General features: G+C 41.6%; 1 protein-coding gene across 1 annotated transcript; it reads right to left on the bottom strand.

The window, feature by feature from the left end:
* Nucleotides 1–9,512: 9,512 nt before the first annotated feature.
* Nucleotides 9,513–12,158, bottom strand: rxfp3.3b (relaxin family peptide receptor 3.3b). The gene has a single exon (XM_069714496.1). The coding sequence runs from the start codon at nt 12,011–12,013 to the stop codon at nt 10,817–10,819; it is 1,197 nt and encodes a 398-aa protein (XP_069570597.1). The 5' UTR covers nt 12,014–12,158; the 3' UTR covers nt 9,513–10,816.
* Between the last annotated feature and the right edge of the window lie 4,649 nt (nt 12,159–16,807).

Raw genomic sequence — 16,807 nt, forward strand, 5'->3', positions numbered from 1 at the left:
GCCCGCTGTGTCCACTCCGCCAAAGCAAGCCGCCTCCCATTAAAATATCCAAAACAAGCCCAAATGATCACATGAAAAACGTGTCTTCTCCCCCGCAGCCTCGAGAGAAATATTCCGGATCCCAGCCGGGTGGTTCTGACGGGACCAAAGCCGGCCCCGGGGCGTCCCGCGGCCGGGCTCCTCTCTCCGGGAGGCGTCAGCTGAGCCAGCTAGCCGGTTAGCTGGTCTGCTAACGTTAGCAAGCTGGCAAACAAACTGCCTCTTTTATAAATAAAAATAAAAATACAGATGTTACCTTGTTGTTCGCTCTAATAAAACCTCCCTTCATGTCCCGGCCTTTCTGTCTGGAAAGTCTACAAACCCTCAAAGATTTTCAAAAACAAACACAGGTACGATCACTACTATCACCCTTCGCCATCTACTCATTTGCCGGAAGTTGCCGTTCAACTTAAAAATGCCCCCGACTGGAACTTTCTCCAGCACATCGGGGTTCCTTCCTCTTTATCGCGCACACACAGAGAGAGTCGAGACGTACCCTGCGGACCTATAATCTGTTTTTAGGGCTAAAAACAGTCGGACCTACTTTTGGCTTTTAGTTTCTACGTTCCAAATGCGTTTCTTTAGAACGTAGTGTGGTTTGGTTTCCTGTGATGGTGCTGGAGGAGGGTGGTGTTAGTCACAGCACCCTCTGACACAGGGACTCTTCTTACACCAGTTTCAGATCATGATCAAACGTGTAATAATACATTTATATGTAATAATACATTGGGGAAATTTAAGTCAACTGTTTTCAGAACTTAAATATTTTAATTAAATCCTACATATATGCTTATGATTACAGTTAAATTAAAGTTTTTAATAAGTGAACTTAATCCAATGAAAGAGGAGAATCATAACTTTAAATTCCAGGATTTAAGTTACAGAATTTAGAGAAATAAGAACACAGAAACTTTCTGCACCAGAAGGAAGCTGGAGGCCAAACTCCAGCAGAACAACGTGAGGGAGGTGTGGACCGGTATGAAGGAGATTACTGGGTTCAAGGGAAGAGAGGAACAACCAGGGGGAACCTGGAGAGGAACGACCAGGGGGAACCTGGAGAGGAACAACCAGGGGGAACCTGGAGAGGAACGACCAGGAACGACCAGGGGGAACCTGGAGAGGAACGACCAGGGGGAACCTGGAGAGGAACGACCAGGAACGACCAGGGGGAACCTGGAGAGGAACGACCAGGGGGAACCTGGAGAGGAACAACCAGGGGGAACCTGGAGAGGAACAACCAGGGGGCTCCCTGGAGAGGGCCAATGAGCTAAACTGTTTCTTCAACAGGTTTAGTTCACCACCCTCATCTGTCTCCTCCACACCTCACACCTCCCAAACACCTCTGCTGCCTCCCCCCTCCCCCCCTCTGCGCCCCCTGGTGAGCTGCATGGACACAGAGTCCTCAACTCCAAAGGGCTCTTCCACCATCGACGCCATGACCCTTCCAGTCACTAAGAAGACTCCATCTGGCCTCAACGACTACCGACCGGTTGCCCTCACATCTCATGTGATGAAGGTGCTGGAGAGGCTGGTCTTGGCCCACCTCAGGCCGCTGGTGAAATCTTCTCTGGACCCTCTGCAATTTGCGTACCAGCCTCATGTGGGAGTGGACGACGCCATCATCTACCTGCTGCAACGAGCTCAGTCTCACCTGGATGGAACCGGTGACTCTGTGAGAATCACTTTCTTTGATTTCTCCAGTGCATTCAACACCATCCAACCACTGCTGCTGAGTGAGAAGCTGCGGGTGGTGGGGGTGGACGCGTCCACCGTCTCCTGGATCACTGACTACCTGACAGGCAGACCACAGTTTGTCCGTCTGGGCAGTGTGCTGTCTGATACGGTGGTCAGTGGTACTGGAGCTCCTCAGGGAACTGTTCTGTCTCCTTCCTGTTCACCTTCTACACCACTGACTTCCAGCACCGACTGGGTCAATAAAGAAGACGAAACAAGGTCTCCTGCTGGACCAGCGTGAGATATATTGCAGTGTTGCACACACCTGATGAGCTGCAGGTGGAGGTGGAGCCTCATTAGACCCGATGAGCTGCAGGTGGAGGTGGAGCCTCCACACACCGACCAGATGTCAGACATCCTGGTATTTTTCGCTCCTGAACTCGTCTTAGTTATTATATTGGTAAGTGTTGCTTACATCCATAAAATACTTACATTTATTCAGAAATTATTGATTGATTGGTTGATTTAACGCAAAAGGAGGAAAATGTCACAGGAATAAAAAATATTTAAGTTAGTCGATTTTTTTTGTTTTGTTTTTTTAATTGAAGTTTGAGTATTTGTGTTTGCAGTGCAGTTGAGAACGGTTGGTCTGAACATTTGAATCATTCGTTTACCCAGTAAGCAGAACTGATTCCTTCAGCTGCATTTATTATGATGAAAAATTAAATAACATTGAACCTGAAAAATAAGAAGTAAGTAATTTTGAAAGTTAAAAGTTACAGGTATTTCTATAATATACTAACGCTGACATTATGAAATAAAATAGTGTTTCTTATTTTTTGCTGAAGAATAATCACGAAGTCAAACTATTTGTTTGACCTGTGAGTCAGTTTAGACCAGTTTGAACTGGATCCTTTAACATTAAATGTCACAAATATAATAACGCCTGTATATACAGCAATAAAAGAAGTTCTTTTGGTTTACAACTTAAAGATTCATCCTCCTGATGAAGTCCTGACTGACTCATTACTGAAAAATGAGGACGAACCGGATTCCCCAATAAAATCTGAATCAAGAGGCATCAGAAGAGTAGCCTGTCCTCTGCTGGACGTGACAGACGACAGGTGGGCGGAGTCATTTTCATCTTTAAGTTTGGGTTTTTAAAAAGGAGAGCATGTGTTTATTCTGTACAAATTACATATACTTATATTTACAAACACTGATTGACCTGGTGAAGGCTTTACAAATGTTTTAAAATGTTGAACTGTAAAAGAGTCACTAGAATTTTTTTAATTTAAACAGGAAGAAAATTAGACTGGAAGTGTAGCTGTTAGCATTGTGGCCTCAGTGAAAAGGTTCTGGGTTCGATTCCTGGCCTTTCTGCGTGGAGTCTGCTTGTTCTCTGTGTGCCTGCGTGGGTTCTCTCCGGTACTCCGTCTTCCTCCCACCATCCAGAAACATGCACCTCATGTTAACTGGTGGTTCTACAAACTACCCTACCCAGATGGTCTTTGTTTCCATCTGTCTATAAGTGTTGGCTCTGTGATGGACTGGCGACCTGTCCAGGTGAACCCTGCCTTTGCCCAAAGTGAGCTGGGATAGGCTCCAGCCCCCTCCCGCCCCCCGTGACCCTGTTCAGGATAAAGCGGGTATAGATGGATGGATGGAAAATTAGACACACAGGATTGGAGCTTGTGATCACAACAACTTCTCTAATCTAAAGTACAAAACCAGTCTTACTGCAACTGTTTTCTATTTTTTATTGTCCAGAAATGACTGTTAACTTAAAAAAAAAAAAAACCACGAATTTCACTGATCATTGTTTTGTCACATCTATGTGAAGGACAACTACAATAGGTTCTCAGTCAGAGCAGACAAATATAAAATTATAGTAAAAATAAAACCACTGTTGTTTGCTTGTCAGAGACAGAAAACAGAATTCAATAAGCTTTTCTTTTTTGTTGTTGCTGATGCTCCATTTCTATTTCAGCATCGTTGCATTTTGGAGTGTTTTTCTGAGCCGCTAATCTTGTTCACTACACACAATATGTCGAAGGCAGCCAGAGTCTCTGGTTGCATAACTGTCTGCTGCTTTACTAATATAGATGCCAGTTAAGTTGAATAAAAGATCTTTGTCCCCGTACATATATACCTCCATATTCGACTGACTCTGAACAGATGGAAGAAATTCACTTTAAGGAATGCCATCACATATCAAACTTATATGATCTGATTTATAGCCGCCAAAAATAAAGAATAAATGGTGAAATGCTGCTCTACTATTTTTCTTGTTTTCAGACAGCTATCTGCTTTACTTTCTCTGCTCCATGTTCAGTGTCACGAAACTGCAGAGTGACCACATTTCTCCATTTAATGAACGAACGATTAAAAGATTGAAGACGTGTGATACTAATTAAAGAAAACAGTTAGTTTAAAATATCACTGTAAACCAAACATTTGTATTTTTGCAACCTGCAATTTGAAACCTGTTTCCAAAAACAGTTGGGACGCTGTGTAAAATGTCAATAAACACAGAATGCAATGATTTGCAAATCATATCAACAAATATTTAGTTGAAAATATACTAAAGACAAAATATTAAATGTTGACACGAAGACATTTTATTGTTTTATGAAAAATGTGTTTTTATATGTGAAGCATCACCTCTTCTTTTAACAACACTCTGTAAACATTTTGGATCTGAGGAGACCAGTTTCTGGAGTTTTGAAAGTGAAATGTTGTCCGATTCTTGCCTCATATATCCAATAATGTTACTTATCTGTTGCCAATTAGCCTAATTAATTTTGAGATGTTCCACCAGTTTTTTTTTTTTTTTTTTTTTTTTAAGCTTTAGACAACTTTTTTAGTCTTTTGTTGCTCCTCCCAACTTTTTAAAAACATGTTGCTGGCATCAAATTCAAAACAAACAATTATTTTTCATAAAACAATAACATTTCTCAGTTTCAACATTTGATATGTTATCTTTGGTCTAATTTCAATAAAATATGAGTTCATGTGATTTGTAAGTCATTGCATTTTGTTTTTATTAATATTTTACATTGTCCCAACTTTTTCAGAAATGGGGTTGTATTTAAAATGCTAATTTGACAGAGACATTTTAAGACATGCATGTGTGTTATGTATAACACGCTTGCACAGACAGTCACACTGTAAGATAGTGTCGTGTGGTGCCAAAGTTCAATTTACAATCAAGTCAGGATGTTGTTTGCCTGGAGTCACAAAGCCAAGAAATATTTGTAAGTAAGATAAAATGAGTATACAAATTAAATGAACAGTTTGTCTACCAAAATAATGTGAAAATCTCTTCACTTAAACTTTGTATTTGAGTTTTGTTCAATTTTTTCCTTGAAGGTTCTTTGCAAAACTCACAGGAGTCTCCCATTGGTTCGTGTTGCATTCAGGTCAAAGTTCACATTAAAGTACACTCTGTAATCCCGCCCTCCTCCCCCCACCAACACTACCACTTCCTATTTAAATAAATCTGAAGGGAAATTCTATATGCTGTAATTAACTGCCCGCAGTTTAGTTTCCGATAATTCCTCTTATTCTACATGTTTAAAATGTCACCTTCTTATCTAACAGCAACACTCATTACATTCAGTTGAATTGCTTTACTGTTAGAACAGTTTACTCCATATCCACTGTTATTATCTTTTCCCCCTCACTGAATCACCAAACGTCTTCTGTGGTGACCTCGTTTCTTTGGCTACTGTTTGGACTGTGCCAGTAAAGATAAATATTTTCCCAGAGTTACGGGCCAGCGACAAGGGGCTCGTCCTACAAAGCTCCCTCAATATACCCACATTATCTCTCCGACATCTGGCTTAACAAACGTGGTCACACGAAGGCGGTTATCAACTCCGTAAGTCAACGTGGGGTTTCCAATCCGGCACATAAAGGAGAGGCGTTCGTGGCACGATCCAAGTGCTTCTTGGTAAAATGTTAATTAATGCATTGTTGGTTTGTGTGGAGATTTAAATCATGTCCAACATTTTGGACGTGTGAACACATAAAGGCACAATATTTTTAAACCCTGGAATATTTGAACTTTATCGACCTGGTTTTGAATGAAAATGTCGTATTTGGAGCAAGTTATTCAATAAAAATGATGACTTTCAGTTCAACAGAACGAGCATTTCATACCTTCTGCCGCCCATTTCATGGTCGTGCAATATTCAATATTGCAATAATTTTCTGTGTTACAGCACCTGACACTTTTTTTTTCATCCCAAGGTGTATTTATCTATTTTGTATATATGTAGTGTGTGTGTGTGTGTGTGTGTGTGTGTGTGTATTAATTCATTGGTCCTAATTCTTTTTTTCTTTTCCCAAAGAATGTCTTATTTTGATTGTATACATATTTTGTAAGTTTTTCTTGTTGTTTGCACCTTTTTTTTTTTTTTCCTAAATGTGTTTCTATGCTGTTGTGACGAACACATTTCCCCACTGTGGGATTAATAAAGTCTTATTTTATCTTATTGATGAATCTTTATTCTGGTTTTTGATTTGTATGATTTGTTGAATTGGAAAGCAGCAAAACGTGTATTTGAAACAACCATGGATTTTTAGTTTTTTAGGGTTATTGTTCCAATTTTATTTGGCTCAGTGAAGAAATCCACATAATTCTACAATAAGATGCCTTCAAGTGACTTCAGCATGAGGTGAGTTTAATCAGACTGACTGAAGATGAATGCAGCTCAGTTTGGCCGAGCGGAACAGATGAACTCTGTTTATGGGTGAATTGCCTGACAATTAGCATTAATGAGGGCAGAGGCAGCAGTCACGGCTGGAGGTGACTGTTAGCGCTGAAATGTGATTCATCGTGGATGACGAGGCCCAGAAATATATAGCGCCAACAGCTCCTGAGGGCTCAGACATAAACAATATATTTGACTTGAAAGAAGTCCAGTTTCATCATGCGAGGATCTTTCAGAAATAGGTTCAAACCGTAGACTGTATATGAAACTGGAGGTATCCTCTGGGTCTGAAGATGAGAAGCCCGTGCCTAAGTATCGTGAAATACAATACCACAGAGGACCACTAGGGGAAATTTAAAAAAAAACAACATCTGGCTCCAATGGATTCTCATTCAAAACTCGTCAGTAAATGTTTTTCACAAGTCATTATGGTGTCATTAGAGCCATTCCCTCCTTCTAATCAATGTTCTGTTGGTCCTTCTGAAAATAATTCCTGCATTATTTAGATATTAGGCTTCAAATAGAGGTACGTTTGGAGGCTGTGTTGGATTTGAACAACATATCTGGGGTGCAGTCAGGTTGCCGGTACAGTGGAGTCCCCAGGTTGTCCACATGTGGTCCCTTCTGGCTCCATAAAAACAAGATGGTGAGCAACAAAATGCCAGACTCAACATTTCAAAACAGCACTTCCCAAACTAGTGGGTGACGTCACTGTCGCTTCTCAAATCCCTGTTAACGATCCCCTTAAATCTCCTTAAACGATTACATGAGACCGTAAAATTTCACTGACATTACTAAAGGAAGGTTCCAGTGTTTTGTATCTTGACAGCAGCCAAGTCCAGATGCGGCCGATGGGTTTTCCAGGCATCAAGCGGCTCTAACGGGAAATAACAGGCTGGCTAACTGTGAAATAATCTTCCTCTAAGTAAAATAGTCAAAACTATTTTCAGAGCAAAAATGTTCATCATGCAGAAAGAAAAAGAAGAGCCAAGTTTATGAAGTTGTGTTCAGACTAAACGCGAAGTTCGCATAGCACAGCTTAAGTTATATTTTTTAATTTGCGTTCTTTCCTGTCGATCGGTGTGAATTCGCAGATATTTGCTTTCTTTGTATTGAGTTTGTATATAAATGTATGTTTGGTCCCTATATTAGTATTTACATTCTTAAATATGACATCATTAAAAAACTACGTTCTGATACACACATCTGTTTTCAGTTGTCGGACCTTGATATAATATATAATATAATATTAATCTAAAATTATATATATCCTCTGAACTTCTCTCAATAGATACAGACATATACAAACATGCATATTTATATAAAGGGTTAGTTATAATTTGAACAGAGCTTTGAGAGCCAGCTACATCCGTTCTGAGCACAGACTCAGATCAACACTTTGTCAGTTTATATTCTGGTTTATTTCCTTTTCAGACACATTAGAAACTAACTGTGCTCTCTTGACCCGGTCCTAAGTGCAGTTTTCTTCTCAGGCTGCGTCCACGTGCCACTTATCTTCTCTTTTGCGTCGGGTCCGAGCACATGACTGTTTAAAAGGTAGAGAGGGAGTCATGTTAATTAGACTCCCTCTCTCAGAAGCAGCTCAGCTGAGACAACTGGCGTACTTTCCTCGGCACACTCACACACAGTACTCTAATATTCTACACATACTTGTGTCGTACTTGAATTTTGACGAGGTGATATTGTCTCAAATCGCACGCTGATGTTCTGCACTTACCAGAAATAGACGTAACATTCAATTCATCACCTGCCAACATATCTGCCAGCTCTGTTTGGTTATTTGAACCAGAAACAAAAAAAATGTGGTGCCCATTGTTTTGTGGATGATCACATCCTTTAGGTGTCATTAGAGCGGCTTTTCAGTCCTTTAGTTTGGTTTGAGAGTGGCTTAAATACTCTGCAGAGCAGCTCAGCTGAAAGATGTCAATAAAAGTATCGGATTCCATCTGTTGTAGTTTTTAAGTGAAGTTTAGTAGTAAATGTTAACATGAAAGACGTAAATTGGGTGTAACTCTACCTGGCATGTCCCATCAGCCTCTTTAAAGTCAAATCTGCTGCTCAGGCTCGGTGTTAAAGTGAGGTTATATGAGGTAGCTTTGCACAGACAGTGTTTTACCTGCAGTTTGAAGAAGCAGGCAATAGTAAGGTTTATTATTTAAGGTGGCTACAATACATTTTGTTATAGCGGTGCATCACTTTGACTCGTTGTCAGCATATCTGCCTTCAAAATGGGGCCATCCTGACTGACATCTAGTGCAGGCGGTGAACTGACTGTGGTTAAGTACCTCATATAACTCCACTTCAAACAAACCCAACTATCCTTTTAATTCTAAATTGGTTCCACTGAAGTAAAACAGGCTGCCAGGAGAGCACTGCCGACCTCGTTAAACTCAAAGCGCTGCACTCTGAGTGTCTTTGTTCGTCTTCTCGGACGTCGGTGTTGCGGCTGTGTCTCCACACACCAACAGTTTTTGTGTTTCTGGGACGTTCGCAGTTTTATGTGATTAAAGATTCATTGTGAGCTTGTTTAAGGAGGAGCAAAGTCCACCACAGTGTTTATAGGCAGCACTGTCATTACATAATGTGTGCTGCTCTTTGTTCTCGCCTTGTTTTATTCATCTATATTTGGTTTATCTCTTTTCATTTAAAGCCCAATTCATCCATTTTTTGCTACCTGAGTTGAGTTGTTTTTAAGCTATAATCCAAACGCTCTTTTATCTAATTAGATACCAGAAGAAATAAATCAGAAAATAGCAGCCTATTACTGAATGCATAATCTGCCATTTAGCCTGAATTTGAAAAGAAAATTGTACTTATTGTAAGTTTTGACAAACTTTACCCCTAAAATAAACTTACACCAACTAAAATACAGTTCTCTATCATCTCGAGACTAACTTTCCAACTCCGTACATATGGAATATATTCTCTCACTCAGAGAACCAAGGTAACAATGTAACCACACGATTTGTATAAATTAATGAAGTAAACTTTTACAAGTTCAGTTTCACACCTTTTTTTTTTTTTTTTTTTACAAATATAGAAAACAAAAAAAAAATATAGGTAATGTAACTTTTTATTTCCTTGTTGTAGGGATGAAGTTTTAAGCAGATTTATTTGATCAGACATTTTGTAAAGAGGTTTTTTATAGTGGTGAAGTTGGATTGATTGCAGCCTCATGTTTCAGCCACATCCAGTAGGTCTGTCGATTGATCATTTCCAGACGGTAAGAATAGAGCTCACCAGGGCTGCATTTCTGTAGTTCACGAGAACGATGGTTTTGAAAATGAACCAAATTAATAACCAAAAAAAAATAACCTTTAAGATGTGTAAATTAAATATCTTTGACCTTTAAGAAGACATTTCCATTTCCAAAAATAGCCCATTTAAGTGCTTTGCACAGACATATGTGTTTTTCAACATTTCAAATAAACATTTATCTTCATCTTTTAGAACAAAACTCGACCATGTTATGATTATATTTACGATACACACACAGTTGAGTATATTTACAATAACTTCTGCCTGCAAATCTGATTCACACACAGTCGGGCAGATTAAACATCTGACAGCATCACAGCTTTTTGATCAAATACAAACAGAAACCTCAAACAGCACTCACACTTTAATTAATGTACACAAATGAGTTATTTTATTCTCCAAACATTGTTATATTTGCATTGGGTGTTTTTTTAGGTTTTTTTTTTACATTCATTTGTGCATTATACATACCAGCCACATCAAACGTCAACAATACTCCACAGAATGATGTTTGAAGCAGCAGCAGCAGGGTGAATCCTCTATAGGACATACGGTCTGTTGGAGAGCACTTTAGAGAACAAAGCAACACTAAATGAGACGCCATGAGCCTGAGTTTCATGTAAACACAAAGCAGTCAACTTTACAAAACCAAGAACGGCATCGGGGTTACTGTGCTGGGAAATCGCGTTAGGATGAAGCGAAAACGCACTAGATGGTTTTACGCACTGTGCATCCTCGCGCGTAATTACGCACAATCATTGTTTAATATTTCACACCTTCAGATAGTGATAAAATGTATGAAATCCTTTGATGCCAAGTCAGAAACATCTGATGACGCTACGTAAACCTGCGATGATTTGTCCTTTCATGCACTGTTCACACGGAGGTTGAATTTGGCATCAACTAAACGATGTTCTCCAAAAAATAGCGAGTCCTGATGTACTCGTAGTGTTCCGCGTCTTTTTTGATACAAGAGGTCAAAACTCCAGCAACACATAAAGCTTCGCTTTACTGTGAGAAAAATGGAGACAGATCACCAACATTGTTACTCGTGCGTAAAACCTTGTCCGTCATCATTTCGAGGTTGATGTCAGCAGGATTTAAGTTCAGACACTTGTGTCTTTTCTATCTAAGCTTGGTTTGTCTTTGCTGCCGTCCGTGTCGCACTGGTCCGTTAAAACAGAGAGCCTGCAGTTCTCCGTCTCTACGTTGTTCAGCGGGATGGCGACCTGCGTGTCGTCCGGCTCCGCTCTCACCGTGCCGGAGAACGGCCGCAGGTGGCAGCTGTTCGTCCCGGTGGGCGACGAAATCCTCCAGAACAAATCTTTAATCTTCTTCCTGAACTCCCGGCGCATGAGGCAGTACAGAACCGGGTTCAGGCAGCTGTTGGTGTGCGCGAGGCACACTGTGACCGGGTGGATGTACGTGTGCACCATGTAGTACGTCTTATCCCAGTTGACGATGTTAAATTTGACCAGAACGCCCCAGAGGGTGATGGCGTGGTTGGGCATCCAGCAGATGAAGAAGCAGAGGACGACGATGGTGACCGAGCGGGTAACTCTGGACTTCCGCTTCACCTGGTTGTTGTTCATGCTGCGCAGGCGGACGACGCGCAGCAGCATCAGGTAACACACGGTGACGATGAGCATGGGGAACACGAAGGCCACCAGGATCTTCTGAAGGTGGTGCAACGCCAGCCACGACTGGCCGTCTGGGAAGCCCAGCAGGCAAAGTCTCTCCCCGGCCACGTTCCTCACCGTGGAGAAGATTGCTGTGGGCAAAGAAGCCATCATGGCGGAGACCCAGAGCCCGGCGATCACCCAGCGGACCGGGCACACCCGCCGCCGGGTCCGGTCTTTCAGCGCCGAGGCCACTGACCAGTACCGGGTGACGCTCATCGCGGTGAGGAAGAAGACACTGGCGTACATGTTCATCACCGTCACGGAGAGAATGATCTTGCACATGGCGTTTCCAAACGGCCAGCTGAAGTCCAGAGCCGTGTCCACCGCCCAGAACGGCAGGGTCAGCACGAACTGGAAGTCCGTCACGGCCAGGTTGAGGATGAACAGGTTGATGCTGGAGCGTTTCTTCCTGCCCCGGCGCGCCTTCATCAGGAAGAACACCAACAGGTTCCCCACCAGCCCGGCGGCACACACCACCGAGTACACGATGGAGATGAGGATGCGCAGGGTCGGGGAGCCGTCCGCCGGCACGTCGATGTCATCCAGGCTGCAGAACCGGTTCTGTTCCTCAGCGGACCGGTTCCATGATGACGCGTTGTTTAGGAGCCACAGCTCCGCCATCCTCTCCGGTGACAGACGCGACCCGAGTCGGTTGAGCGCATCACCTCCTGCGCTCCCGGAGAGAAGAGTCCTCCAGCATGGTGCGCAGTTTCCTGCTGCTCAGGTTCACCTCGCGGTGTATTTCCTGCTGCTCTCTCACCGTTGCTGTCACTGCTGGACTGCTGAGCCCAGTGCGCGCGGCTCACTTTATATCCTGCTGGTGCCCGAGGAGGCGCGTGCCCGACACAGAACTGAAAAAACAAGGCGAAACTAGAGAACAACTGCAGCCTCAATGTCAGAGAGCAGGGCTGGTCCCAGGGAGGGGTGGGACGGGGTGGGGACTCTTCATGGCCCCACTGCCTGCATTTTCAGCACCATCTTTACGATGGTAAGTCTGTTAAAGAATGACTCAACCCAGAGGAGGCACTCATCTTCATCTGATGAAGAGTGGTTTGATTTGCCCTTATACGTCCTAACCATCTCTCCACCCTTCCTTCTCTCTTTTTTTCCATTGTCCTTCCTAAAAACATATTTCCCCAACTATATTGCAACTTTACAGGAGAGGATGTGATCTAAAGTCTTTATTGGCACGACAGTGATGCGGTCAGGACCGAAGCCTTGCGATTATACAAGTTACCAACTAAAATATACAATCAACAAAATAAAAAAATATAAAGCTTTTTGTTCGTGCCATCTCCATTTCAATGGCAGCACATGGGGTATGTCTAAAAACTGGAAAACAGCCGGTGGCATCAGTAGACTCTTATGTAACGTATGTAATGTTTACTACTCCGGGAAGTAGTCTGACCCGTAGCAACCACCTAGCAACAGAGGATTTCTAGTCTCCAACTGAATAAATACAGAACATAGAAACACTAAACTGATCAGCGAGTTCAGTCTGGTTGGAACAAAGACATCTGATGAACAAAGATATCTGATGAACAAAGATATCTGATGAACAAAGATATCTGATGAACAAATACATCCATGGACTCGTGTTTTTAACATTATAGCTGATTGTATTACTTAAATAGGCTGCAGTTATTTATAGAAGTGGTGCTGATGATTCCTGATTCCCATTTGTTCCTGTTAACAGTTCCTTGTCTATCAATCTGCCAACCAGCCTTTAGGCATAAATAATAATAGGATAAAAAAAAGAAGAAAGAAAATCATTGAATTCAGACATAAACAAATCATTAGAATTATCCATCTGTTATCGCCAACTCATAGGTCCAACTCAGGAGGCAAGACAAGCATTCATGCTCACATTCACATTTACATATGTGATAGGACGCCAGAGCACCCGGAGAAAATAAACCACGGAGGTGCAGCACGGTTTTTCCTGGCTCAACCTGAGGCGGCGGTGGCAACATCCTGATCATGTGTACCTTTCTATCAAACAGTCCAAGCAAACACTTTCCACAATGTATTTCAGGAGTTCAAATATATGATTAAAGAAAATGGCAATTGTCATGTTTAACCATATTTCTATTAAATAAAAATAAGGGGCTCTGTTCAACATACATAAACAAAAAAGCTTACAGCGTTAACAGTGCAGTCGTTCCAAATCAAACCACTTATAATTTAAGCTGTTCTGTACAACATAACCTTCAGAGGCCCGCTAGCAGTGAAGTTGAATATGATTTAACTTTAAAGCTTTTGCTTTCATGCAGAACATTTCAGCCTCCTTTTTTCCATTTTGTAAAAACCTCTTCACACACTCATTGTAGTCCAAAGCCTCCAGGTCGGGTCAGTCAACAGCCACCTTGCATCACACATCCAAGTGTCTAAGTTAACGAAAAAAAAGAAAATCATGCATTCAAGTGTGAAAAAAGACCAAAGTTTTCTCTAAAACCTACACATTGTGGTGGTGATGTAAATAATTCATGTGCCTTCAGATCAGGACTTGTCAGTCCATCACATGGTTAACACAGAGACACACAACCACGCCTTCAACTAATTTAAACTTTCGTCCTCACCCCGGTCTCACTTCTCAGCATCGCCTCCTAAAATGCAATTGTCATCAATCCCCAAGTCACCTGCCAAACTCCATCACCTTCTAAAATCCTGGCTCTTAGATGGGCTGTTTGCCAGCTTGATGTCCTTCATAAAGAAGTTGAGAGAAGCTGAACAGAACACAGACCGGAGCCATTTGGTCAGGACATCAAGACAAGGCCACTGAGCGTAGTCATTTTCCCCTGACAATTTATTTATCAATTCATCACATTGCCTTATCCCTTGAAAACATCCAGTCCGCCTTTAAATTCAATCACTGTTATTTACGACTCTCAACGACTCCAGGGAAATTGATTGCCTTGTTGGTCTGAGTTCACAACATATTAAAAACGTAAAAGTCACCTTTGCCAAACAGCTGCTCTGTTGTAATTAAATACAAAAAAAATTAGGACCTACTAATGTAGCTTGTCCTTTCTGAAACGACTCAGATTATAAGGAAGTTAGTCAGAACTTTAAACAAACTGGCCTTTATTAATGGTTTTGTAATTTGTATTTGACATATCTGAGTCTTTATCCTTCACTTCTGGAAATTCTTGACCTAAGAAAAGCTGTTTGTCTGCATCTGATATAAACAACCGTGATTCAAACATGGTACACTGACTCAAGTCACGTTTTCTGCCTCATTTTCAGTTCATATCATTTTTACGAATCCTCTTCTCTTGTTTCAGGTCTCTTGACTTCCTGCTCTCGTACATGCAGTGCAAAACGAAATCCTCAAAATGAAGTAAAAGCACATGTTCCTAAACTAAGGCTGTGTTTGAAATGTGTACTCATACTCTATATCAGGGGTGTCAAACATACGACCCGCCAGGGGGTCCAGCTCGGCCCGCCGGATGACTTTGCTAAGTGTGAAAATTACAGAAAGACATGAATTGCATTTCTATGAGAATATGGAGGTTTATGAGTACAAACGTTTTGTAATTTTTTAAATCGATCCAGACTTCAAAAACAGCGTAAATGTGACGTCTGCTCCGGAGGCAGAAGCGCTCATTGCGACAGGCAGCAGCGCTCGCTGCGAGGGAATCTGCAGAGGAGAGCCGGGGCAGATAAACAGTCGGCTGATGTCTGAGTTTTTGGTCTTTATGTTTCTAGTTTATTGTAGAAAGACCTTAAAATAGGGTTTATCATCCAAAAACCTTCACCAATGATTTAAACATAGAGAAATATTGTCGTTATGTATGCGTTATTATGCTATGATTTCACTGGTCTGGCCCATTTGAGATGAAAGTGGGCAGTATGTGGCCCCTTAACTAAAATGAGTTTGACACTCCTGCTCTATATGGTCCACTATATAGTATGTCAGCCATTTTGTAGTGCTGTTCTAAATCTCTACGGTAAATTTTGTTAGTTAAATTTTGAGTGACACCATAGAAGGAATAACATGCTTCCAATCCAACCTATCAACCAGGAACAGAAGGATCAGATCACTTTTTATAGAAAGATATTGATCACCATCCCATATGTAATCCACTATTGGGGAAAATTTGTGTCAAATATCCAGTGGATAAAAGCATGGACCTTATCTTCAAGATACTCAATCACAAACAAAGAGATGTCTGTTGCAAATAGACCAAAGACAACATATCAAATGTTGAAACTGAGATATATTATTGTTTTATGAAAAATAAATGCTCATTTTGAATTTTACGCCAGCAACACGTCTCAAAAAAGTTGTGTAACACCAAATAAAAAAACACCTGGTGGAACCTCTCACAACTAATTAGGTTAATTGGCAACAGATCAGTAACATGATTGAGAATAAAAACAGCATTTAAGAGAGGCGGAGTCTCTCAGCTGTGAAGATGGTGAGAAAGACTGCGTGGGCAAATAGTTCAACAATTTAAGAAAATGATGTTCCTCAACATAAAATTGCAAAGATTTCATCATCTACAGTTCATAATATCATTAAAAGATTCAGAGAATCTGGAGAAATCTCTGAACACAAGGGACAAGGCTGGAAACCAATATTGGATGGTGGTGATCTTCGGGCACTCAGGCAGCACTGCATTAAAAACACACTATTCTGGAGTGGAAATCACTGCATGGGCTCAGGAACACTTGTGAAAACCATCGTCTGTGAACACAGTTCATCGCTGCGTCCACAAATGATGTTAAAACTCTCCAAAGAAGAAACCAGATAGAAACATGATCCAGAAACACCGCCGCCTTCTCTGGACCGAGATCATTGAAGATGGACTGAGGTGAAGTGGACAACTGTCCTGAGGTCTGATGGATCACAATCTGAGATTCTGTTTGGAAATCATGGACGCTGCATCCTCCAGGTTAAAGAGGAGAGGGACCATCCAGCTTGTTATCAGCTCAGTTCTACAGCCAGCATGTGTGATGGTACAGGGATGAATTAGTGAACATGGCATGAAAAATAAAACGGATCATGAGGTTGTGAACTGTGAATTGGTCCCACAGGGTCAGACTGTCAACACCATCTTTACTGTGTCCTGACGCTTCTGAGGGAAAGATTTGGTGCAAACAACCTGAACTGTGGTGTGATGACACTTTTGGTACAATTTGTCTCTGTAACTTCTTTCTTTTCCCCAAAATATTCACACAAACTTTAGTGCGCTTCTTGCTCAAGTTTCAGGTCAAGTTTCGGAAATGCATCTAAAGCAGTGGTCACAAAAACGTAACGTAGAAAGCAATGTAACTTGGAGTACTTACTTTAGAAGCTTATACTTCTCCCGTAATGTGCCCATCACAGTGCTGCACCATGTAGGAGCAGTCTGGAAACTGTGATTGCCCTTTGCACAAAGCCAATAAACAGTTTTTATAGTTTCAGGTAGC

The sequence above is a fragment of the Brachyistius frenatus genome, unplaced genomic scaffold (genome assembly GCF_029030835.1).
Source record: "Brachyistius frenatus isolate BFR_SWC_R1_liver_20210118 unplaced genomic scaffold, ASM2903083v1 Contig_131, whole genome shotgun sequence".
NCBI classification, from domain to species: Eukaryota; Metazoa; Chordata; class Actinopteri; family Embiotocidae; genus Brachyistius; species Brachyistius frenatus.